Raw genomic sequence first — 27061 nt, 5'->3', positions numbered from 1 at the left:
GTCAGGAATTACATCTTCCATTGCGTGAAACACTGACCTATTGAACAACACGAAAGTGGCATACATATGTTTCAGCATGACATAAATGGAGACTTCCGTCGTACCAGAAGCCATAGAGAATAAATGCGGCATCATACGGCCCCGACGAGACAAACCTCATCATAACGGTTGCTCTACATTGATATTTCTATGACGTGTCTCACGAACCGCCGCTTGGATGGACAACGAGAAACACTTTCAAGGTTTAACAGTTAACTGTTGCCTATAAAGAAGACACTGTTGCACCGTTCCTAAGTCACTGACGGTGAGCAAGGTACTATTTGTTTCCGCATTGTCTTTTCTCAGTGTACGAGCGGTTCTAGGCGCTTCAGTCCGGAACCGCAATGCTGCTACGGTTGAAGGTTCGAATCCTGCCTCGGGTTGGGTGTGTGTGGTGTCCTTAGGTTAATTGGGTTTAGGTAGTTTGAAGTATAGGGGACTCATGAGAGATGTTAAGTCCCATAGTGGTTAGAGCCATTTGAACAATTTTTCTCAGTGTAGTTCACCCAGTGTCGATATGACGCTTTGTTTTTTTGTCGAGGACCTCGAACATGCTTTAACTTTTGGACACTTGCAAATTATTGAAGAATATCAAGAATTTGTCGTCCTATGCTCACGAAGATGCTGTACATTACGCAGGGCATCCATTCGTCAACACTGGGGAGGGACGTGAAAAAGCTCATCTCACTTCAAAACACAAGAAACCGTATAAGAAGTTGAGACCCACGTGTTAGTTGCAGTGAGGTAGAATACACGTAAAGCGGACGCGGATCTGGAGGCAGATAGGGTCGTGATATGTGCCCGATTCCACCGGCACCTCAAGGAAATGTACTGAAAGCGGTTTTTTTTCGTTCAGGGTGTCCATAATTAAAGTTCCAGTTTCAAAATGCAGTAGAAAGAGAACCGCTGCTCAGAATGACGTCATATTTGAACAGAGAGAGTGAAACGTCATGGAAGAAAAAAGTAATTAAAATTTGACCGATACATGGAGCTGTAATCCACAGAACATGGACACCAAGAGACACGCGGCAGACGGCTGTTCCTCAGTTTGCGTGCGAGACGCCCAGCACTACTGTCTCCATGAAGGATCGCTCGCTGCTGGTAAAGATCATTAACAGCAACAGAGACTGCGCGCTAGTAGCCCTTCAGATCTTCCGAACAGTCAAGAGTGAAAAAAAAAAAAGCAATGGGCCGATGGCTGCTAAGGGTCTGGAGAAATTGGTTACAAAATTCGAAAAGACAGGTTCTTCTGAAGTGTAATGTGGCAGAGGGATGAAAGCAATTGATCCGATGTCTGTCGAAGAAGTGGCCACAGCATTTCAGAAAGGGTCAAAAGCTCGTGTGGAACATGCAATATAGTTGGATTGGATCGATTTGGGGGAAGAGAACAAACAACGAAGTCATCAGTCTTATTGGATTAGGGAAGGATGGAGAAGGAAGTCGGCCGTGCCCTGTCAAAGGAACCACCCTGGCATTTGTATGGAGCGATTTAGGGACATCACGGAAAACCTATATCAGGATGGCCGGACGCGGGATTGAACCGTCGCCCGCCCTGCGAGTCCAGTGTTCTAACCACTGCGCCACCTCGCTCCTTACATGCAATATCCGGGAAATTGCCCGAATGTTGGACATGCCAGCGAGCACCGTGCATAAAATCCTACGAAACATCCTGCATTGCTAGCCACATCAAATCAAACATCTTCAGGTTTTCAGAATGAGATTTTCACTCTGCAGCGGAGTGTGCGCTGATATGAAACTTCCTGACAGGTTAAAACTGTGTGCCGCACCGAGACTCGATCTCGGAACCTTTGTCTTTCGCCGGCAATTGCTCTACCATCTGAGCTACCCAGGCACGACTCACACTCCGTCCTCACAGCTTTACTTCTGCCAGTACCTCGTCTCCAATCTGACTCTGCTGCAGAATGAAAATCTCATTCTGGAAACATCCTCGAGGCTGTGGATAAGCCACGTCTCCGCAATATCCTTTCTTTCAGGAGTGCTAGTTCTGCATGGTTTCGCAGGAGAGCTTCTGTAAAATTTGGAAGGTTGGAGATGAGGTACTGGCAGAAGTAAAGCTGTGAGGACGGAGCGTGAGTCGTGCTTGATAGAGCACTTGCCCGCGAAAGGTAAAGGTCCGAAGTTCGAGTCTCGGTCCAGCACGCAGTTTAAATCTGCCAGGAAGTTTCATCTTCAGGTGTTGTTTGCTGCTGACATGGCAGCAAGACGAACGTTCGCTCTGGAAATTCTTGCTCGCATGGAAGCGGACAATGAAAGGCTATATAACATTCTGTTCACATACCAAGCCCATGTCCATCTACAGGGACATGTCAGTAAGCTGAATTGCAGAATATGAGCATCGAAAAATCCGCAAAGCTGACTGTCTGGTGCAGGTTGACGGCATCGTCTATTGTGGGGCCGTCCTGGGGGCTTCGTCACCTGTACCGTCGCTGGTAAGCGGTATGAGAGTCTTTCACGCATAAACGCGATTCCAACCCTTCAGGATCGTGGACGTGTGGTTAGGATCATTTTTATGCAAGATGGCGCTGCTCCGCAGATTGCACAGCCAGTGAAGCGGCTGTTGCAGAGGCATTTCGAAAATACTAGAATTATTAACCGTCATTTCCCGACAGATCACCTTATCTTAAACCGTGTGACTTCTGGCTGTGGGGTTATTTGAAATATGTTGTGCTCAGTGCTCCAGTTACCGAACGTAGCTGAACTGGAGGCGAGCATCGCTCAACGCGTTTTGAACGTGATGCCCGAGACAGTCCTATCTGTTGTGGAACATACTGTTTCTCGAGTTCAGCTTGTGGTGAAAAATGGTGGGCAGCATATTGAACATGTCTTGTGCCAGTCTCACGACAGTTAAAAACCGATGTTATTTTGAATTATTGTGGTGGTTGGCGACGGCTTTAGCTAAAAATCGATTTTCGCATCCGATGTGGTTCGACCTTACCGTGGTGGATGGACTTACCTAACTAACAGTGCCACAACTGTTGACTGCCGAACTTGTGCCGTCATGCACATTGAACAGTATGGTGGGTGTAATGTGCAACCCAAACCACAGCCGCCGTGCGGAGTGGCCGTGCGGTTAGAGGCGGCTTGTCACTAATCGTGCGGCCCCTCCAGCCTAACGTTCGAGTCCTCCCTCGGGCATGGGTGTGAGTGTTCTTCTTAGCGTTACGTTAGTTTAAGTAGTGTGTAAGTCTAGGGACCGTTAACCTCAGCAGTTTGGTCCCTTAGGAATTCACACACAAACCACAGCCGTCGTACTGTGACTCATTTGTAGTCGACCGCATTTACATTAAGACGCTTACAGTGCCATCTATTGGTAAAATTCTCGTTAAGTTTTTTGTTCCATGACGTTTCCCCTGTGTCAGTAACGTGCTGCTCAAATTTGACGTCATTATGAGCAGTGGTTCTCTTTCTGCAGAATTTTGAAACTGGAACTTTAATTGTGATCATCCTGTATATCAATTGCCAAATTTCCAGGGATTTTTGAAAATAAAGCAGCTTGAAAACTAAAAGTCCAGAAAATGACTAAACGTGCCTTTGATATTAATTTAGAAAGGATGTAGTGCACCAGTCACTTGATGATTTCTGAAGTTGTCGCAAGTACCTTAATGTAATCGCGAAAAATGACAAACATTACTTGGTAAGTGAAGTGTAGTCACCCGATTGGACAATTTGTACCGCAGTTCTTTAGAGGCGAAAAACAGTAGTTTCGACCGGCAGATGATTTGTATGAAGAAAAAATGTTTCAGATTGGGATCAAAAGCATAAAGTACAGAATGTGACTATTTTCTCAGCATAACTTGATGGGTTTGCACACTGACTTATGATTTCATTCCTATCTTATCACAGAAACAGTTCCAACAGTTAGGGTGATTCTATATATCATTCACTTTAAAACTATGTTCTGCTTCACGATTTATTTCATTGTGGCTACTGCAACAGTTATTTAATGAGAATCGTGATAATAAATGTAACTTTGTTTTCATGTGAAGTTCTCATCCTGGGCCGAAACCCAGTGGCAGCCTTGAATATCTGAATTGATCCAAATCAATATTTTCCCACATCACACCCCACAGCTCGAGATATAGTAAGGAAGAGGGTGAGTGGCAAAAACTGGGCCTATTCGCCACGCAACATGGCCACAGCGCAACATGACTAACATATCGCAGAAATATTCATAACGGACCGTATATCATTGTGCACAGTGTAAGTCCATGCTAGGAGCAGTGGTACTGTCTGCGTCGACAATACAACGCGATCTGCTGCGAGCTGGGCTATGGAAACACATTACATTGGGTCGGATTACAATGTCTCAAACCCGGAAACGCCTCGGACTGTAATGAAAACGTGAACCCTGACGCTTGAGTAAGGATTGGCAGAATGTGTTTCCAGACAAGTCCCTCTTCAACCTGCTTTACTGTGACCTCTGCGTACGTGTCACCACGATGACGACCGTAATGTGGCTGCCTGCATTGTTAAGCGTAATATCTGACAAACATCTGGTGTGATAGTTTGTGCGCTATTGGATGCAACGCACTGTCTCAATTGCTATGTTTCTGAACAGCAGCCGCTAAAACAGCGATGTTTTAACCGTGAGGCACTGCCCAACCTTTACACTGTACAGTGCTTCTGAGGCAGGACGAGACATTTGGTGACAGGTGTAATGCGTTGTGGTAATATGGAATGCACGACGACAACAGAGAACTATATCCGGCTATAACTGACCCATTGTTTCACTTCAAGAGCAGTGTCTATGCCATTGGGCATGTAATTTTTTATCAATGCTTAAACAATTGTGGTAAAGTTTTTATCGCACAATCATTTATATGTCAATACCTTAGACGTTTGTGTACGTGTCCGACATCAGAATCTGTGGTACATAACAAAAAAAAAAAAAAAAAAAAAAACAGCATAAAGAAATAGATAGTTACATCAACACATGGTTGTTGAAAGTTAGACAGAGACGAAGCTACTTGCGTAGGGTGGAGTAGAAAGAGAGCAGCATCAAACTACATTGTTAAAAAAACGAAAAAATTAAGAAATTGCGATTGCATGAGACAATATGGTAGCAGATCTCCTTTGAGACTTTTTGCCTAAATTGATACAATGCGATGTTATTTGAGCATAAAGCCCGTCTGGGAGTGCTTATCGGGAACCAGAAGGAAGTCTCAGAACACACAACAAACAACTCATTAATGAAAGATACCTGCTAATGTTGATACCTTTGAGTGTACAGAGCGAGGTGGCGCAGTGGTTGGCGCACTGGACTCGCATTCGGGAGGACGACGGTTCAAGCCCCCGTCGGGCCAACCTGATCTGCATTTTTCGTGATTTCCCTAAATCGCTTCAGACTAATGTCGGGGTGGTTCCTTTGAAAGGGTATGGCCGACGTCCTTCCCCATCCTTCCTTAATCTAATGGGACCGATGACCTCCCTGTTTGGTCCCCTCCCCCAAATCGACCAATCAACCATTAAGTGGATATCAGCTGATACATACTTCTACCATATTGCGAGAACTTCTAGAATCCTTGTGACGAGAAATGATTGCTCACATCAGACCTGTATCTCTCTCTCTCTTTCTTCTTTTTGGTCGGTCTACTGACTGATTTGACACGGCCCGCCACGAAATTCTCACCTGTGCGAACAATTTCATATCTGAGCCGCACTTCAAAACTACCTCCTCAATTATTTCGTAGATGCATTCCTATGTTCATCTTCCTCTACAGTTTTAACTCCTATAGCCACGCGGACTGAAGCGCCTTTCCACGATTGCGTGGATCCACCGGCAGAGGTTCGAGCCCTCCGTCGGGCATGGGGTATGTGGCTTCTTACCGTAAGTTAGTTTTAACTTAGATTAAGTAGTGTGTAAGCTTAGGGACCGGCGACCTCAGCAGTTTAGTCCCATAGGAACTTACCACAAATTTCCAAAATTTCCCTCTAACACCATGGTTGTTACTCCGCGAAGCCTTAACGGATGTCTTATCATCCTGGCCCTTCTTCTTGTCAGTTTTTTCCATATATTACTTTTCTCGCCGATTCTGCGGAGAACCTCTTCATTTCTTACCTTGTAATTTACAACATTCTTCTGTAAAACCACTTACGAAAGGATTTGATTCTCTTCTGTTCCCGTTTTCCCACAGTTCATGTCTCACTGCCATTCAATGCTGTGCGCCAAATGTACATTCTCAAAAATTTCTTCTTCCAAGTATGGCCTATGTTTAATACCAGTAGACTTCTCTTGGCCAAGAATGTCCTCTTTGCCATAGTCTGCTTTTGATGTTCTCCTTGCTCCGTCTGTCATCAGTTAATTTTGCGACCTAGGTAGCAGAATTCCTTAACTTGATCTACTTGGTGATCACTAACTCTGATGTTAAGTTTCTCACTACTCCCATTTTTATTATTTCTCATTACTTTCGTCTTTCTTCGATTTACTCTCAATACGTATTCTAACCCATTAGGCTGTTCAAACCATTCAATAGATCCTGTGATTTTTCTTCACTTTCACTAAGGATAGGAATATCATCAGCAAATCTTATCATTGATGTCTTTTCACCTTGAATTACATCTTCCACTTGAACGTGTCTTCTATTTCCGACATTTCTTCTTCGATCTACAGGTTGAGCAGTAGTTGCGAAACACTACATCTCTATCATACACCTTTTTTAATCTCAGCACTTCATTCTTGGCCTTCCATTCTTATTATTCCCTCTTGGCGCTTGTACATACTGTATGTTACCTGTCTCTACTTGCAGATTACCCCTATTATTCTCAGGATTTCGAACATCTTGCATCATTTTACATTGTCGAACGTTATTTCCACGTCGACAAATCGTACAAACACAATTTGATTTTTCTTTAATCTTGCCTTCATTATCAATCGCACCGTCAGAACTGCCTATGTTGTGCCTTTACCTTTCCTAAAACCATACTGGTCGTCATCTAAAGCATCCTCAATTTTCTTTTCCACTCTTCTGTATATTATCCTTCTCAGTAACTTGGATGCATGAGCTATTAAGCTGACGTGCGATAATTCTCGCTCTAGTCGGCTCTTGCAATCTTCGGAATTGTGTGGATGATGTTTCTCCGAAAGACTGATGATATATCGCCAGTCTAATATAATCTTCACACCAGCTTGAATAGCGTTTTGTTGTCATTTCCCTCAGTTACACTAGTTAACAAATTTAAACTTTTTTTTCTGCATCTGGTTTGGAAATCTGTGGATTTCCCTAATTTTTGGGTGCTGATTAAACTGGTAAAATCAGTTTTTCTCTATGACGTCACATTTCCTAGACACACAACAGAATAAAAAATGGTAATAGTGAAAATTGACACAATTAAGTCAAACAAGAATACACATTCAGAACGTTTGAAATCTACACTGTTTTGTATGTGTATATGGGCATGATGCCAATAAAAGGTCCAAATTAGTTCAGAAGATATTTTCACCATTAATCGTCTTTGGTTTTTGAAAATGCGACGACGGAGCTCTTCTTTCCTTTGCTGTTTCATCACTCTCCCTAACAAGACCCCAGCAGTAGTCACCCATCATCGAAGGGTTCCAACGGCCTTGGTAACGGTGTTCCATGGTAAGAATGTCTTTGTGAAAGTGTTCACCATGCTCATCGCTTACGGATCCCAAATTTTCCGGGAAGAAATCAAGATGAGAACGTAAAAAGTGAATTTTAAGCGACATTCTACACCCCAAGTTCTTATAGTTGTCCACCAGATCATTCACAACGGTAACAGTTTTTGTCTTTTCTGTTGCCCAAAAAGCCCTTCATAATTGCTTTTAAACAAGACCGAGCAGCTAATTGGATATCTGTGAGTTTGGTATCGAAGGTTGGATCTTTCAGCTATTCTCTTATTTTTAGTCCAACAAATATACCCCCTTTCAGCTTTACCTCACTTAATTTGGGAAACTTTTTTTTAAGTGATTGAAGGCCTCACCTTCTTTATCCAGAGCTTTTATAAAGTTCTTGATAACACCCAACTTGTTACGAAGGGGAGGAAAAAATGATTTTATCGGGCTTAACCAATGGGGTATTGTTCACATTTACGTTTACAGGAAAATATGACTTCCTTATAGGCCATTCCTTGACTGTATAGTGGTTCTTGGTGTCACGGCTGTCCCAAAGGCACAGAAGGTGGCAGTATTTCGTGAATCCAGCCTGTAAAACTGTAAGGAGTGCAACAACTTTTAAATCACAGCAAAGCTGCCAGTCATGATCCTTATATTTAACTGACTCTAACAGCAAAGCCATGGTTTCATAAGTCACGATTTGTAGATCTTCTAGCTCTCCTCTGTAAATCAAAAACAAACAACTAAACATAAAAATATAAGAACAGCAAAAAGCGAAATACTGAATAAGAAAAATAAAAGACTCTTACAAACTCAAAGATGGTACGTGCTAGAACATTTTGAAAGGTATATTCGGATTTTACGCACCAAAATACATACTAGTTGCTGTATCACATCCCAGATGCAAAATGGCTGTTGACTAGGGTTTATTTTAGAAATTCCGATGAAATATTATGTATCCCTTCTACTTATGTCGTCCAACGCTCTTTTAAATTCTGACTCTAGTACTGAATTCCTTATCTCTTCCCTATCGATTCCTGTTTCTTCTTCTTCTATTACGTCATCAGACAAGTTCTCCCCCTAATAGAGACCCTCAGTGTACTCTTTTCACCTACCCGCCCTCTCATTTGCGTTTAACAATGGAATTCCCTTTATATTCTTAATGTTACCGCCCTTGCTTTTAATTACACCGAAGGCTGATTTGATTTTTCTATATGCTTAGTCAGTCCTTCCGACGAGCATTTGTTTTTCAATTTCTTCAAATTTTTCGTGTAGGCATTTCGCCTCAGCTTCCCTGTATTTCTTATTTATTCCATTCCTAAGTGACTCGTATTTCTCTACTCCTGAATTTCCCTGAACATTTTTGTACTTCGTTCTTTCGTCGATCAACTGTCATGTTATGACAAATAAACGTGGTTGCTGAACAAGGCTTTGGAATAAGTGGGGTCGCTATTTGAGTGCTGAGCGATAAACAGCAGTCCTAATTATCTACTGTCATAGAGGAACAGTCACTGTTCGCGCACAATACTACTTTGTAAGCGCGATAGGAGCTAGATTCGTTTTACACATTATTCTGTCTCCGGGTGATTAATTTAGGGTCAAGCTGCGGTGTATTGTGCCCGCAACAGCGAAAGTTGTCAACAGCGAAGAGTCGCTTAATTTCTCTTTAACCGGGAGGAAATCGTATCAGATAACGGATGACACGATACAAGAGTGCAGCCGACGTCGCGTGAGCAGTCAGGGTGCAGTTATCAGATTCGACTTCGTGCACGGCGGAAGTAGCTGCAGTACTTAAAAAAGCATTCGTACGCATGATTAATGTACCCTCGAGCTGAGCTAGAATATCTTTCCTAAGCTGAAACTTTTAAAAGTTGTTGTCCAATGAAAGCTGAATTGGAAACCTGTATAGCCCACAGTGCCATAGCTGTCAGAATGACAGCATAATTCGTAAATGTAACGTACTTTAGATGCGGCATAATGTCTCAAATGGAGTATTGCTGCGTCTTGTGTAATCCGCATCAGATATGATTGACGGAGAAAGCCGAAAAGTTCGAAGAAGGGTAGCTCGTTTTGTATTATCGCGGAATAGGGGAGAGAGTTTCAGCGATATGATACGCGAATTGGGGTGCCAGTCATTAAAACAAAGGCATTTTCTCCTTTTCATGAGATTTCAATCACCAACCTTCTCCTCCGAACGCGATAATATTTTGCTGGTACCCCCCTACATAGAGAGAAATGGTAATTGTAATAAAAGGAGAGAAATAAGAGATCGCACGGAAACATTGAATTGTTCGTTTTTCGAGGGCGCTGCTCGATAGTGGAAGGGTAGAGAAATAGCTTCAAGGTGTTTCGATGAACACCTCGCCACGCACTTATTTGTGAATTGCAGAGTAGAATGTAGAACCGTAATCTCTAAAATGAACACAGGATTAGGCTATAAAGAGTGAACATTTTTAAGGCTAAGATAGGCCAACTGCTAAATTAGAGGCACCTGTGTGAGGATAGAATGCTCTTCTCGCATTGGCGAAGCAGTAATTTGTCGTGGTGCGTGGTAGTGGTGTCGTCATCCTTTGTAACGGCCTCCTCAGTGAGAATCCGCAAACTGACCATAGTGACTCAAACAGTGACAGCGCAGTGATCCGTCTGCCAGAAAGAAGTCCGGTCGCGACAGGCAGTAGAAGGCCATCTGCGGCAGTTACTTTAACCCTGTCTCATCGCTTCATTGTCATTTGAACAACAAAATAAACTAGCACTACCTTACAAGCATTCACCACAGAGTTGCACATAACCAAAACATATAGTATAAAATACAATGAAGATGTAGCATGGAGTCTACCTCAGTATTACAATAAGCTCCACTATACCCACTGAAAGGTGTTGTACTAATGGGAAGAGAAAATGAAGTTAAGAGATGACGGTATTGACAAGTGAAAAAAAAAACTGGCTCTGTTGGACAAGAACACAGAAGGAAGTCAGTCACAAGAAATTCAAACCAACCAGCCATGCGTTCACCTCCAGAAAGTCATAAATGGGTTAGCCGAATGGCCTAACCGAGCAATCGCCTGAAGGAAATCCTTTTGAAATTAACCATCTGTACATTAGTGTGAATAGTGTGAGCTGCGATCAACTCCAATTAACTAACTGTACATTCGGTTGAAGGAAGTCGTCTATAACCTATTAAAACTAACCATCCGTGGAATTACTTGAAAAAAGTCACCTGAATTCTTCCAAATATACTAACCACACGAACACCGGAAGGAAATTAGCCGCAATCGATTCAAACGTAGTAAATGTTCATACACCTTAAACAGGTTCGCCGCAAATGTACTTTGTTTACGCCTGAAGAAAGTCGGCCAAGGCCTATTCCAATGATCAACTCTCACATTGGTCTCACGTACACTGGCCGCAGTCTCCTCAAACTATTCATGCATCCACCTGAAAGAAGTCGGTAATGAACTGTACAAACGAACAATCCATTGATTTGCTTAAATAAATTAAGCCACAGTCTGTTAATGTGAACTACCTGCGTATTTATGAGACGAAACTCGGCCACACTCTGTCAAACTAACCATCCTTCCATTTATCTGATTGAGTCAATTGCACCCTATCATAATGAGGTATCCATCAAATTGGCCTAAAGCTGTCTGGCTGCGAGCTATTTAAACAAATCATATCTACATTTCCAGAAAGAAGTCGGCTATGACATACTTTAATGAACCATCGACGCATTCATCGAGAGGTAGTCGGCTGTGACACATCCAAACGAATGATACGTGCATTAGCCTGACGTGCCAGATGGAAATCGTGGGAGGTCTGATTGGCATTCCTCCCAAGTAGGATTACAGTGTTTTAATCACTGCACCGCATTGGTTTCTCAAGATTTTTGGATTCATACTAAATTCTTGGCTTACAAGAATGCCTATACACATTTTTTTTCTTATATTATGTTTCAGTTTCTTGACCCCTTCCACCCTCCAATCCGACAATTTGGCCGGTCTGTAGCAGTTACATTCACATATTTAAGTTCAAAGGTTATTCACATAAAGAAGATTAAATTAAAGGATTTAAACGAAGAAAACGCTATGTTGTAGATGGTATATTTTCTGTGAAGTGGAGTTACACTATGCTGATGAATGACGAGTCTGTCATGTTCAAAGTCGATGGGTTTGATCTTTCTGCGAGAAATATAACCTGTGTATAGAGGATCAGGCAGTTTATATTGGTCTGGTAGGAATGTTATAAAGGGAGTTGTTAGGTTGGGGTAACCAAGGTAGGGTTTTCAGGGATAGGGGGTTGAAACTTAAGGTAACATAGTTTTGATGTAAGGAGACATTAGGTAAGGAAGATGAATTTCATAAGAAGAAAATGTCACTACACAGATTCAAGAACGACTGCTGTAACAAACAGAATAGATATGCTAGCGTACTAGGCAATGTACAGTGCTTATTACGACAGCTCTCTTTACAGATAGGGTCTACCTGCTGCCCGTATTGGTCTCTGCCATAGAAGTAATGGCTGTAGAAACAGGTGGGAACTCACCACGACTTGTCCGTTGCCCGGGAACTGCACCACTGAGTTGTCGCCCGATTTGAGTTCCCGTTTGCTCAGCGGCCGCACTCTGAAAATAAGAAACACAGTCTCAATGCCGATTAATGCAGATCTGTGGAATTAATAAAATCAGTGCAAATATAAGAGTATGTGGTACAAGAATGTTTTGGGAACTTGAACATTTCCATCTTTGACATGTAGAGCCGTCCGTCCTTCCGAATGACTCTCCCAAGACTGCACAGTCACTAAACTGAAACAATATGCATGGAAAATTTTGAATCTGCGTCTCAATCTAAGTAATCTTATATTCAGCGCTTGATTTGTCACGGTACGCACTGGTTCGCCATACAGGTATCTCTGACGAGAAAAAATCAGAACCGCTGACTTTGAGATGTGATTTGATAGAACTTTAGCTGCAGTTGAAGCTATGTTAGACAAAAGATGTATTGGCACTTTTGAAATGCTCAGGGAAGTGTTAAAATAACGTTTTAAGAAGTCTGAATTCCAAAACCGTCCACGGTAAGGGGTCACAGTATCGGAACCTTTTTTTAACTTTTTACAGATCAAGCACTGCTTATATTTAATATAATTAATGTGATCTGGCTATAGATGTAAAAACAATTAGAAGCATGCTGCACTAATATCGCGCTATGTGGCCTGCGTGCAGTATGGCACTTTTATTGTATTGTATTGTATTGTATGTTAACCGGGAACCTAGAAACGACGGAGAGGTTCCGTCCCCGCCGCAGTCCACTTCACCCCTCCGCCACCCCACCCCAAACCCAGGTTATCATGCGGTTCGGCCCCCGGTGGACCCCCCAGGGAACGTCTCACACCAGACGAATGTAACCCCTAAGTTTGCGTGGTAGAGTAATGGTGGTGTACGCGTACGTGGAGAACTTGTTTGCGCAGCAATCGCCGACATAGTGTAGCTGAGGCGGAATAAGGGGAACCAGCCGGCATTCGCCGAGGCAGATGGAAAACCGCCTAAAAACCATACACAGACTGGCGGATTCGTGCCGGGGATCAGGCGCTCCTTCCCACTCCGGAAAGGTTTGGCACTTACGACATATAGTACTGCAGCCGCGCGGAGTGGCCACGCGTTTTGGGGTGCCATGTCACGGGCTGCGCGGCCCCTCCCACCAGAGGTTCGAGTCCTCCCTCGGGCATGGGTGTGTGTGTTGTTCTTAGCAATAATTAGTTTAAGGAGTGTGTAAGTCTAGGGACCGATGACCTCAGCAGTTTGGTCCCTTAGGAATTCAGATACATTGTAGTATTGTAAGAAGCCTATCTTTTCTTCTTAACAACAGGAAGTTGCGAAAGCCCGCTGATACCAGTGCCCAGGCACCAACCCTTTGTGATGCACGCGATCCCTACACACGACAGAATTGCAAAATAGTTGGCGGACGAACTATTAACTGGCGAACACTAGTCAACTGTCTTGAGTGCCACATTACAGAAATAATTTTTGAGGGTCGCCAAACTGGCGTTGATCCACAAGACTATGTTAAAAACTCACGACTCTGACACACTGTGTAATGCATTACATCAGTTCGCTTTCTGTCAAAAAAATAGCAGGATCCAACAATAGTGCTGCAAAATCCAACGCTGTCTTCACTTAATCTCCATCCCATCACACAAAATAGTTTCTGATAGCATACCAAAAGACAAATATTTCAGCTTCCATGGAAACAATACAATTTAGTTTCTCACTAACGAAACTCACAAAGTTCAGTTCTACCACTTAAGTGACACAGGTGTCTTCAGTACCCACTACAGTAAAGCAGGTATCCTAAAATCATTAAGCCCTGCGGGCACAGGGGTCATCGCAACTCCACGGACCACACTCACGCTAGTACGTCCCCCGCCAGACTCAAATTCTCAATCAATACCCGCTCCCAGCCAGTGTCTCTAATTCCGTTATGCCTCAGGTCTTTTAGTCAATCAGCGATATGGCAGCTCAATGAGCGGCCATGGCTGAGTGGCGATCATGTCTAATTGGTTCATTCTCCTCTATAGCAAATTTTCGATGTTTCTTCATGTCTAGCAGAGAAAACCTGGAACCTAATTCTGTGTAGTAATGACCAGAAAACTTTCCGTTACATCTTGGAAAACTTCTAGACACTGGTCGTACCACGTGCTAGGCCAGAAACTCCAGTCAGATTTCCATCTTGCATTGAAAATTTCCCGTGTGCCACATATCCCCTAATGCTATGGACAAAGGAGTATCCCAGCTCTTGTTCTGTTCAGAACATCTTGTGAAAATCCCATTGATGCCCTGAGTTGCCTCAAACATTACACAGGTCTTTTACACCTCTATTATTATTTATTATTATTATTTGCTTTTACGGCCTCATTGGACCACTTTAGTCAATCATTTCTCCAGTAAGCGCATGTTTCGTTCTTTTGTATCTGTTCAGTATCTTTTCATTCGTTCTGATCTTTCCTGTCTTTTATCATCTGTAAATACCTCTTTCATTGTGTGTCGTTTGTCTAGTTTTGGTTTAAATCTTATTTTCTTTCCTTTCAGCTTCTTGAGATTTTCTGTCTTGTTTTGCAGATCATCCAAGGTTATATCTAGTTCTCACATATCCTCTTTAATTTCCTTGATCCATCCTACTTGTTGCTTCAGATTTCACAGTTTCTGCATAATTTTTCTTGCTAATGTGGTGTCTGGTGTCCTTATTATGTGGCCAAAGAAAGAAATCCTCTTTTTACGTGTAGCATCTGTGATGGGCTCCAGTTCCCTGTGCACTACTTCATTCGGCACTATCCGCCATTGTCCTTCCTTCTGGTATTTTTTATTTATGCATGTTTCAGCTTTTCTTCTCTCTACTTCTAGTATGTTTTCGACCCTGTTTCTCTGAGTGACTTTAAAAAGAGTCTCGCTTGCCTATGTTACCTCTGGCTGAACCACCGTCCTGTAGTGTTTTAATTTCGTTTGAATTGGTAGACATTTCTTATTGTATGTAGACCATATCAGTTTTTGAGGTTTTATCATTTTATTGTCTCTTTCTTACCAAGCAGGTTTTTCATCCGAATTGTGTATTATAATCTCTCCAAGATATTTAAATTGCTCAACTATTTTAATTTTTCTGTTGTCTAGTGTTACGTGGTCTGTTAAGCATATATCCGGAGTTCTGCAAATGTTTGATCTTCTCCACTTGCTGTCGGCGGGTTTATATTTTCTGGTGGAGTTTTTATTGGAGATTCTGTGTTTATTTCAAGAAGCTTAGGAGGAGCTTCGCAATTTAGTAGTTCGTTAAATGTATCTGCTAAAATTTCTGAATTTCTTTTATCACTATGGGCCACCTAATTGTTTTTATCTTTTAGCATTAGTGTTGGGGGATTATATCTTTGGAGTTGTCTTCTATATGTTTTGTTGTAAACTCGTGAGTTTGTTTTCTTACTATTTGTTTCTATCAATGTATATCTTTTTAATATTGACATCTAAACCTCCTTAATTTTTTTGAGACATCTTTCTTTGTTTTGTGAGTTCCAAGTAAGATTCTTCTGGTTTTTGACCCTCACACCTGGTGTCTATCATCCACAGCTATATCACATTCGTCATTCCACCACTGGTGTTTTTTCCTAGGAATTATTGGGGCGATTTGTTCAGCTATTTGTTTCAATTGAGGAATTATTTCATCCAGATCATCTGTTATTTTTATATTCCTACTTTGTTCTTTATATTTCTTGTTATTTATCAATTTATGAGGGTCATAGGTTTTGTTTCTCAGTTGGGTGAATTTAATTTTTATTTTTATCAAGTAATGATCTGATCTGGTGTCAGTTCCTCTCAGGACTTTCACATTGTAGTATTCCTTGTGGTAGTTCTTATCCATGCAGACATCATCCAACTGCCATTCTCCTTTTGTGGAGTCTGGGTGTTTCCAGGTTTTAAGTTTATTTGGTCTTCTCATGAAGTATGTTGATTTTGAATTCCACCAATCTCATGCCATTCTGGTTTGCTCTTCGTTGTGCTGGCCATTTCCCTATTAGATCTTTGTTTCTCTTATCCCTTCCTAATTGGGCATTAAAGTCTAGAATTAAAATTTTGGTGTGATTTTTGTTGATGTTTGTTGCTGTCTGATCAAAAAACTCCCAAAACCCATCCAAGTCTTCTCTGTGGTCTTTTTTTAAATTTTTGTCATTAGTTTTGGCATGGGCATTTATTATCGTGTATCTTCTATTTGCCACTTTTATAGTTAATGTTGAGAGCCTAGGAGATTTTGCTTTGAATTCTATTATGGAATTTATCATTTTGAGGTTGACCACGAATCCTGTTCCGAATTGCGGCATTGGTTCTTTGCTATTTTCCCTTGTATTCCATTGTAAATTCTATATCCTTGTGATTCCATTGGTTCTTGATCATTCTCATTTCTTTAAGTCTGGTTATCAGAATCCCCAGCCCGATCCATTTCGTCTGTCAAAATTTTGAGTTTAGCTGGTTGAATGAGAGAATTTATACTGTGTGTCGCTATGTTACTTATCTGTCCTGTCTTGAGACTAAGTGTCGGTCTGCTGTCAGTCTTGGGTATTTTATGATGCTCCGACTCATCTAAGTTATCTTTTAAGTGACTGCCCACCGTATCCAAATGCAGTCTTTCCTGGCTGTTGCCAGGCGATGGAATTTTCCTTAAAAGATTTCCTTCCATGGTTGATTGACTGTCAAGGGTGTTCAACCCTGTGTGGAGCAAGCTTCGAGTTGAAACGTCCCCTTGGAAAAATTATACATGACTGTGTTTAAACTGACACACAATATTTTTAGCGCAACGCAATCTGACTTTCAAAAATCCCTACAATGGCCCTGAATAACATTAACCTATACCTTTCACAAATCACTTACCTCACAAAAATCTTTGTTACTGGAACTGCTGCAATACAGCGAGCGCCACTACTGCCAGCTAAATAAAGGATTCAAACTACTGAAGGCACTAACTACTGATAGGTATAGTTAGCAAATGAAAGATTTTGATAGAGAGCAAACAATGTATTTACCTTAATGGTGTTCAAAAGTCATAATATATATAGCAGATCATGACATCCATTCTTACAAATTTACTGTCTCTGTCCAGATCATCCGCTATCAAAACTCCGCCATCTCACTCCCCACATCCACCACTGCTGGCGGCTCACCTCCAACTGCGCAACGCTATGCGCTGTTAACAGCCAACTGCCCAACACTACAATGGCGAATATTGCAACAATGCCGACCAGCCTCAGACTGCACACAGCACAGTCAGTGATTTTCATATAGAGCGCTACATGTCGTTACCAATATAAAAACCTAAACAGCCTACTTACATAGCCCCCACGCTCCCCACAAAAAATTTTACAAATTGGTTTGGGCAGTGGCCAATACAGATTTGAAAAAATTTTCATAATTACAATAACAAAGATATCAAATGCACACACTTATTGATACAATGTTGGTCAAAAGCTAAAGTTTTCTCACAGTCCATAAAGACAGTCCTGATCATTCATCACAGTAAAATTGCAGTGTTTTTTTTTCTCAAAGTCTGAGCAGTAAAAGAAAATGCACACAGAAGTAGTGGATTTCCATGCAATCTTGAAGAAGTAATGTTGTCCTTCTAACGGAAAGACAATGCTGACTCTTGACATGCAGACAGGTAATGGGCCACAACAGAGCAAACCCACAGCAGAGTCAGTTGAAGTTTTGAAGAATATTGGTAGGTAGGTCATCACAGAGCAGACCCACTGTAGTCCTAGTAGAGATTATGGTATTGGTGGGCCACCAGAGGTGCAGACCCACTGCAGTCCTTGTAGTGATAACGGTATTGGTGGGCCATCAAAAATGCAGACCCGATGTAGTCCTTGTAGAAATAATGGTATTGGTGGGCCATCAAAGATGCAGACCCACTGTAGTCCTTGTAGAAATAATGGTATTGGTGGGCCATCAAAGTGCAGACCCACTGTAGTTCTTATAGAGACGGCCAGCAGCCATCTGTTGCGACTGTGCAGGTGCACAATCACCATCGAAGAGTCTTGCGGACAATATAGTAAGTCCATCAACCACCACTTGTGCACTCACAAAGTTTTTGGAATTGACCTTAGAACCAGCAGTACTGTTATCCAGTCCCTTGCTGAAATATCAACACACGTGCAAGCACTAACAGTCCCAACTTCTCACATACTGTGCATATATTATGACCAACAGAAATGTGTGCAGTGAAATGTTACTTAATTTGAAGAACTGGTGTCTATACAATTATAAATTTACAACATAAGAATACAATTACAAAGGTACAAAATACATCATTAAAGAACATAACAATACAGATAACATTTGTAGTAGTACAAGCTTTACAAAAGAATAGAAATAAACAGATACAACAGTGTTACAGGAATTATGACATAAGTACATACATAAAATAATGAGAATAGTTTTTGGAACATAAATTTCACACATGAGCATTGGAACAGAACAAAATTAATAATGTGTAAACATCTTTACAAAGAAAATGACATATTATTAATGCAAATTATATTTGAGGATAACAGTATTCCTCATCATAGTGAATGTAACTGAGTATTAGAAAAATTCTACAACATAAATCTTATTAGCTAAACACATAAAGACAGGAAGAACACAAATACACAAGGGTATACAAAAACATAGCGGAATAATATGAAAGGACAGGACAGGGTTTGTTTTCAGTGTAACATTTGGTACTGCAGTCCAACCCAAAACTTCATTCCATAGATCTTTCGTCTTATTTCAACATTTCTTTCCATCAAAAAAATCCTATCCAAGCATGCTTTCTGTATTTATATGTTCACATATTTCTTACCTCATTATATATTTTCCATTATCTTACCTCATCATTTCTTTCCAAGAAAATCCTACCTAAACCTGTTGTCCTTAAACCCTACTTTTTTGTTCATATCCTCTTTCAAAATACTTTTTTGGCCAAACCATTTTTCTGTAGCTTCTCAATGCATTTCTTCCGACTCATCACAACTCGTTTTCTTATATAGCCTACCCCATCTTAAGCTAACTTAAATCTACTGAGCTCAGATGCTAAACTATGGGACGAGGCAATGCAGCAGCACAAAACAATTAACACAAACAGCAATGACAAAAAAATGGAAATAGGCAAAGCAAGCAGCAGTAAATGTGATAACTTATATCCAAACATGACAAACCCACAAGCAGAAAAACTAGTACACTAAAGACAACAATGCAGATAAGGGAAATGTCTATTCACATCTTAATGTCTATGTAATTAAAGTGGTGCACCACAAGAAGTTATTCTACCAAAAAAATTACCAAGTAGTGAAAATAGAATTCCGTATGCAATTCCTGTGAAGGGAAATGTCTTTTTGTGCTCCGTTTTTTTGAAGTAGATCATAAAGTTATTATTTACTGGATCTGTAGGCATAAAACATTTATATTAGTACATCTATAAAATTTTATTTTAACCAATGCTGCAGTGGAGCTAGATACAAATATTAAACAAAATGAGCAATCTCTCAACTACAAAGACAATAGATATAAAATGTTTCTCCTCATTTCATTAGGCATTTTAGTAAATATCATGAATTATGAGCTCCACAGTGTAATCATATGTTTTCAAGTTTGAGCGTATCATATTTGCGATGCTTTCTAGAAAGAAATGTCAATAGCGAGGATAATGGCCTCCTTTTTTCTCCACCTGTGCCTCTGAAAGGCACACACTAATGGATTTTTTTCCAGGTGACTGTCGCTCAGCTGGGTCTCCACAGCACATTACGTCAAGGTCATCTACCTTCTTTACTGAAATATTTACGGCAGCAGTTTCCACTACAGTTGAAACGTCCCTTTTGAACAATTATACACGAGAGTGTGCTTAACCTGACACACAATATTTTTAGCGCAACGCAATCTGACTTTCAAAATTCCCTACAAAAGAATGGCCCTGACTAACATTAAACTATACCTTTCACAAATCACTTACCTCACAAAAATCTTCGCTGCTCAAGCTACTGCAATACAGCAAGCGCCACTACTGCCAGCTAAATAAAAGATTCAAACTACTAAAGGCACTAACTACTGATAGGGATAGTTAGCAAATGAAAGATATTAATAGAGAGCAAACAATGTATTTACCTTAATATCATCACAAGTCATAATATATATATCAGTTCATGACAAATTACAAACCTCCGCCATCTCTCTCCCCACATCCACCACTGCTGGCGGCTCACCTCCAACTGCGCAACGCTACGCGCTGTTCACAGCCAGCTGCCTAACACTACAATGGCGAGTATTACAACAATGCAAAGCAGCCACAGACTGCCCACAGCACAGCCTAGAGGTGGCGTTATTAATAAAAAACCTAAACAGCCTACTTACATAGAGAAAACATAAACAGCCTACTTACATAGCCCCCATGCTCCCCACAAAAAATTTTTACAAATGGTGTTGGGCACTGGCCAATACAGATTTGACAAAAATGTTTCACAATTACAGTAACAAAGATATAAAATGCACACACTTATTGATATTATGTTGGTCAAAAGCTAAAATTTCTCACAGTCCATAAAGACAGTCCTAATCGTACATAACAGGAGAATAGCAGTGTTTTTCTCAAAGTCTGAGCAGTAAAAGAAAATGCACACGGAAGTAGTGGATTTCCATGCAGTCTTGAAGAAGTAGTGTTGTCCTTCCAACGGAAAGACAGTGCTGACTCTCGACATGCTGACAGGTAATGGGCCACAACAGAGCAAACCCACTGCAGAGTCAGTCGAAGTTTTGATGAAAATTGGTAGGTCATCACAGAGCAGACCCACTGTAGTCCTTGTAGAGATAATGGTATTGGTGGGCCACCAGAGGTGCAGACCCACTGTAGTCCTTGTAGAGATAATGGTATTGGTGGGCCACCAGAGGTGCAGACCCACTGTAGTCCTTGTAGAAATGTCCAGCAGCCATCTGTTGCAATTGTGCAGGTGCACATTCACCATCGAAGAGTCTTGCGGAGAATATAGCAAGTCCATCAACCACCACTTGTGCACTCACAAAGTTTTTGAAATTGTCCTTAGAACCAGCAATGCTGTTATCCAGTCCCTTGCTGAGTTATTAACACACATGCAAACACTAACAGTCCCTACTTCTCACATATTGTCCACATACTATGACCAACAGAAACGTGTGCAGTGAAATGTAACTAACAAGTTAATAATGTCATGAACTGGTGACAATTACAATTTTGTAACATAAGAATACAATTACAAAGGTACAAAATACATCATTAAAAACATAATAATACAGATAACATTTGTAGTACAGGCTTTACAAAAGAATAGAAATAAACATATACATCAGTGTTACAAAAATAGTGACATAAGTACATACATAAAATAATGAGAATAGTTTTCGAAACATTAATTTCACACATGAACATTGAAACAGAACAGAATTGTAAACAACTTTACAAAGAAAATAACATATTATTAATGCAACTTATATTTGAGGATAACAGTATTCCTCCTCATAGTGAATGTAGCTTAATATTAAAAGAAAAAAATTCTATGAAACAGTACACAGAGACAGGAAGAAAACAAATACTCAAGGGTACACAAACACATAGTGGGATAACACCAAAAGGAAAGGACAGGGTTCGTTTTCAGTGTAACATTTGGTACTGCAGTCCAACCCAAAACTTCATATATCTTTCCTCTTATTTCATCCTTTGTTTCCACCAAAAAATTCTATCTAAGCATGCTTTCTGTATTTATATGTTCACACATTTCTTACCTCAACATTTATTTCCAAGAAAATCCATCCTTTGTTTCCACCCAAAAAATTCTATCTAAGCATGCTTTCTGTATTTATATGTTCATACATTTCTTACCTCAACATTTATTTCCAAGAAAATCCTACCTAAACCTGTTTTCTCAATGCATTTCTTTACCTATTCTCCATAGTCAGTTTCTTACATAGTCTACCCCCTCTTAAGCTAACTTAAATCTACTGAGCTCAGATGCTAAACTAAGGGACGAGGCAATGCAGCATCACATAACAAATCAACACAAACAGCAATGCAAAAAAATGCAAATTGGCAAAGCTAGCAGCATAAATGAGCAAAAGTCAAATTCAATAACACTATGCCTGGCAAACAGCAGCAACTTATACCTAAACATGACATAGCGCAAGCAGAAAAAATATTACACTAAAATGGCCATGTCTAATACCTATGTCACATCTTAACATTTAACACAAGCAGCAATGACAAAAAATACAGATTGGCAAAGCTAGCAGCAGCAAATGTAATAACTTATATCAAAACATGACATAGCTCAAGCAGAAAAAATAGTACACTAAAGATAACAATGCAGATAAGGGAAATGTATAATCACATCTCAATGTCAAAGTAATTAAAGTGGTGCACCACAACAACTTATTGTAAAAAAAATATTACCATCTAATTGAAAAGAAAATTATGTTTTACTGTTACTAGTTCCTTCTTATTGTTCTTTCCTTTCCAAGTGCTCCTTTTTTAAAGAATGTGGATCATAAAATAATTATTTAATAGATCTGTTGACAGAAAGTGTTCACATTAGCAAATGCATTTCATTTTATAAAAGCAATGCTGCAACACAGCTGGAAAACAGATGTCAAATGAAATAAGCAACTATGAAAAGCAAAGCATAAAAATATCATTCAGTAGTCATGTGACATTTCATAAGTTAGTAGAAATTCTCTCAACTCTCATAGAAAGACGCTTGTCGTAATCAGGTGTGCAGATGTACGAATATTTCCCATCAATTCATAAGCATTTCAGTAATTAGCACAAAGTGCGAGTAATCATATGTTTTCAAGTAACGAGGGTGTCGCATTAGCGATGAAAGGCACACCCTAATGGCTTGTTCTCCAGGTGTTTGACACGTCCCACGTCCCCTTTTTTTTTTCTACCTGTGCCGCTGAAAAGGGCTCGCAATAATGGCTTTTTCTCCAGGCGTCTGACACAGCTGGGTGCCCGCGACGCATTACGTGCAGGTGGTCACTTAACTTTCATACGGAAATATTTACGACAGCAGTTTCTGCTTCCGTTGCAGTCTCATTTAAAAATATTTCACAGGTCAAGAATTAGCGTTGCAAATCTGTAGAAACAAAATCCTATAAATATAAATGTCCAAAAAAATTTTCAGTGGCATTGTGATACATTCATGCATATACACACACATTTCATAACTCTTAAAGTACGATTCTTGGTTTCCAACAACCTTTTCATAAATCAGAGTCCCTAACCCCTACTCCTTATTCCTTACCTTATTACACATATACATATTCATATTCATCAACACGTCTTCAATATTTCATCATAATAGCTACATAGCATAATCAGATTCCTCATATAGCATCAGCTTATTTATCATAAACATACCTCAACAGCATAGTACACATCGTCGTCGTAATAATAACATCATAACACTTCAGTCAAATCTTAAAATCGTCGTAACTTCCTCCAATAATTTCAAAACGTAAAAAAAATTATCTGCTCATGTCAAAAGTGTCAGCTGCCTCAAACGTACTTTAAAAATCATGAATCCATACCAAATACATCATTCAAAGCTCTCATAGTATCACAATGATTCCGAAAAAAATATGAACAGTTTACAAGGTACAGACAAAATACAGTTTCATAAGTGTGAAGTTATCCAGCTGTGTAATTGCGTAAACATGTGTCACTGATGTAGTAAAATAAATGTTTGTCTCTCTCAGTTAAATGATCAGATAGCTGTGTAAATTGTGTGTTAGAGAAATATGGTACCGATGTGTAAAGTTGTATAAGCAAATACCATATTAGCTAGGGTTCCTTGTGGTTGCCACACACATGGTACACAAAGTAAGCATGTACCCCCCTGAGGATTAATGTAATTATACCCTCAGGTGTTACAGATTACAGCAATGAAATGAAATGTATCACTGAAAACTTTCTTTGTAATTCAAAAATCTTTAAAAATAAATGTTTTAAGTACAAAATTAATCACTCAAATACGTGTACTGTAGCGCTAAATGTGCGTCTTGTTGCAACATAATCTGTGTGGAAGTGTCGTAGTTATCGTCCTCCGAAAGCTAAGTTCTGCAGAAGCCAATGTACTTACCTCATAATACACAAAAGTGAAATGCTTTGCGTATAGCTATCGTAGTTATTACGCTTATTGTTGTAATGAAGAAAGTACTGTACAGTAACGTATTGTTATGCTACGGAAAACCCTGTCTCATTGTAGCTATACTACACAAGTTACTACTAAAACCTGTTTTACTTTCCAGAAGAATTCAGAAAAACTGTGCAGATATAAAACAGAAACACTGCAAAAGCAACATTGTAAATTGTCACTCATTAGTAGCGTCGTGATAAAAATCGTGTAGCTGTCACATAAACTAACCTCTGTGTCATCTGGTATCTCTCAGAAAGCACTTTAAATTCAGAATGTATTTTCAAATAAACCAAAATGTTGCATTAAAATCTCATTAGCAGTACCAGTATGTGTCCTAAGTATGTAAGCCTGATATTCGTTACGTAATCGTGCAACTAACAAGCAAGAATGTACAACTAACAACACTGTGTCGTCTGTTCATTATAACAATGCATTCGTAATTTCTGTTTAAATAAGTTCTCTTGGTTCTTGACTGGATATTTCACTTCAAACATTGTTACATGTTAACAGATTCCAAATCTGACAAAGCATACTAGAAATGTGAAGCGAAAAATTTTATGACAAAGACTAAGTTAAAGAGCAGATTATCTTTCAATAAATGGTTTTACATGTGAAATATGGTGTAAACCTTTACTCTTCCTAATACGCAGAGTTTCAACTTCAACGCAATTATCATGTGGTATACGTCGGATTCTGTATGGTCCATTGTAAACTAGAAAGAATTTGTGACTCAAGTGTTTCTTCTTATGTGACAATGAATGAGCTTTAATGAGAACCTTCTGACCAATATACAATTTCTTTGCATTTGCTTTACCGTGTAGTTTTCTCCTTTTGTCTGCTGCAGATTTTATATTTTTAAGAGCCAAATCAATTATGTCTTTGTGTCGAAGTTTACATGTATTTGGGAAAGGTACAAGCTCTCTGATTCTGTTCGGAGGTTCCACATTCTTCAGTACAAGAGTAGGTGGTAAAGCAGTGGAATCATGAGGCATTTCATTCAGCACATTTTGAAATAAGTGTAAATATCTGTCCCAATGCTGATGCTTTCTGTGACAATAAAGTCTGCAAAGCTTATTGATTTCTTTCATAATCCGTTCAGACGGGTTACAATGTGGTGAGTACAATGAAATAAAAACAGGTTTGATTTTATGGTTGCGAAGCATGCGTGACCAAACAGCAGATCTAAATTGCGGTCCGTTATCTGAAATGACTTTAGCAACGTGGCCAACTTCACGTAAGAAATTTTTAACAAATGCGTTGGATACAGACCGTCCGGTGGCTTTACGTAACGGTGTGAAAGAAACAAATTTTGAAGTAAGTTCAACAGCGACTAGAACGTACGAAAATCCATTGGATGTTCTGACAAGCGGTCCCAAGAGATCAACAGCAGCAAATTCTTTTAATTTAGAAGGAATAATAGGAAACAACGGAGCACGATGTGAGACAGTAGATGGTTTCGCCTTTTGACAAAGTTTACAAATAGATAAGACTCTTCGAATTCTTTTTTCCATATTGTTAAAATAACAAGTCGTTCGAAGAATATGATAACATTTTCGTGGACCAAAATGTGCGTAGCTGAAATGAATGTACCAAATGAGCTTATTAACAAAATCGTCTGGAATGCAAAGTACCCATAGCTTGTCATCAACAGTGCAGCGTTTGAAGAGTATGTTGTTTCTAACCAGGTAATAATGTCGAATCTGTGTGTGTGTCTTTTCATGCCATTTGCTCTTGATGTCTTTCCAAATCGGATCTTTATCTTGTTCATGAGCAATGTCCTTTAAAGATGTGGTGATGAAGTTTTCAAAGGCGACTTTCTGAATGTAAAGAATACTGACATTTTTCTCGAGGTTGCCTTCTGTGGTACTTTTCTCAAGCCCAGCCGGTGCGCGTGACAGTGCGTCCGCAACAATGTTCTCCTTGCCGGGAATGTAGACTATTGTGAAGCGGAATTCTTGCAGAAACAATGCCCAACGTTTTAACCTGTCATGATTTAATTTTGAAGACATAAGAAATTGTAATGCACGATGATCACTGTATACTTTTACGTGCTTACCAGAAAGAAAGAAACGGAATTTGTTAAATGCCCAAACGATAGCTAAAGCTTCTAATTCAGTAACGGAATAATTTTTTTCAGATTTTGTTAGCACTCGGCTAGCAAAAGCAATGGTTTTCTGAACAGTAGTGTCATTTTCTGTGGCTTCTTGAAATAAATGGGCACCAAGACCGACTTTAGAAGAATCCGTGCTAAGGCAGAAATCTTGTGACAGATCTGGATGAGCTAAGATTGGCGCGTGAAGTAAGGCTTCTTTCAAAGAATTGAATTCCAACTGTGCTTGTTCGTCCCAGTTCCAAATAGTATTTTTTCCAGTGAGAGAACAAAGTTTTGGTGTAACAAGAATTTGCATATTCAGAAAACGACGGTAAAAATTTACGAGACCTAGAAAACTGCGGACTTGTCTTTTTGTAGATGGAACTGGAATGGCTCTGATTGCTTCTAACTTTTCAGGATCCGGCTGAATGCCTTCAGAAGAAATAATATGTCCCAAAAACTTCACCTTTGTCCTACCGAATTCAGACTTTTCCAAGTTAACTGTAATTCCAGATTCTGCAAAAATACGTAACAAACTGTTGAGGATGCTATTATGTAGTTCCCATGAAGCTTCTGCTATTAGAATATCGTCCACATATAAGGTGATGTGACGTTTTAAG

General features: G+C 40.0%; 1 protein-coding gene across 1 annotated transcript in view; it reads right to left on the bottom strand.

Moving 5' to 3' along the window:
• The window catches only part of LOC126457630 (kinesin-like protein KIF12), a gene marked incomplete at its 5' end in the record, with an annotated part of 606856 nt that overhangs the window by 354983 nt on the left and 224812 nt on the right, over window positions 1-27061 (bottom strand). Inside the window, one exon of the mRNA XM_050094104.1 lies at window positions 12173-12251. Coding sequence (XP_049950061.1) covers window positions 12173-12251 — 79 coding nt within the window. The remainder of the gene's footprint in view (window positions 1-12172; window positions 12252-27061) is intronic.

Source organism: Schistocerca serialis, chromosome 1 (assembly GCF_023864345.2).
Source record: "Schistocerca serialis cubense isolate TAMUIC-IGC-003099 chromosome 1, iqSchSeri2.2, whole genome shotgun sequence".
Lineage (NCBI taxonomy): Eukaryota > Metazoa > Arthropoda > Insecta > Orthoptera > Acrididae > Schistocerca > Schistocerca serialis.
Note: the sequence above shows the minus strand (reverse complement) of the source record. Positions and strands in the feature narration are given on the sequence as shown.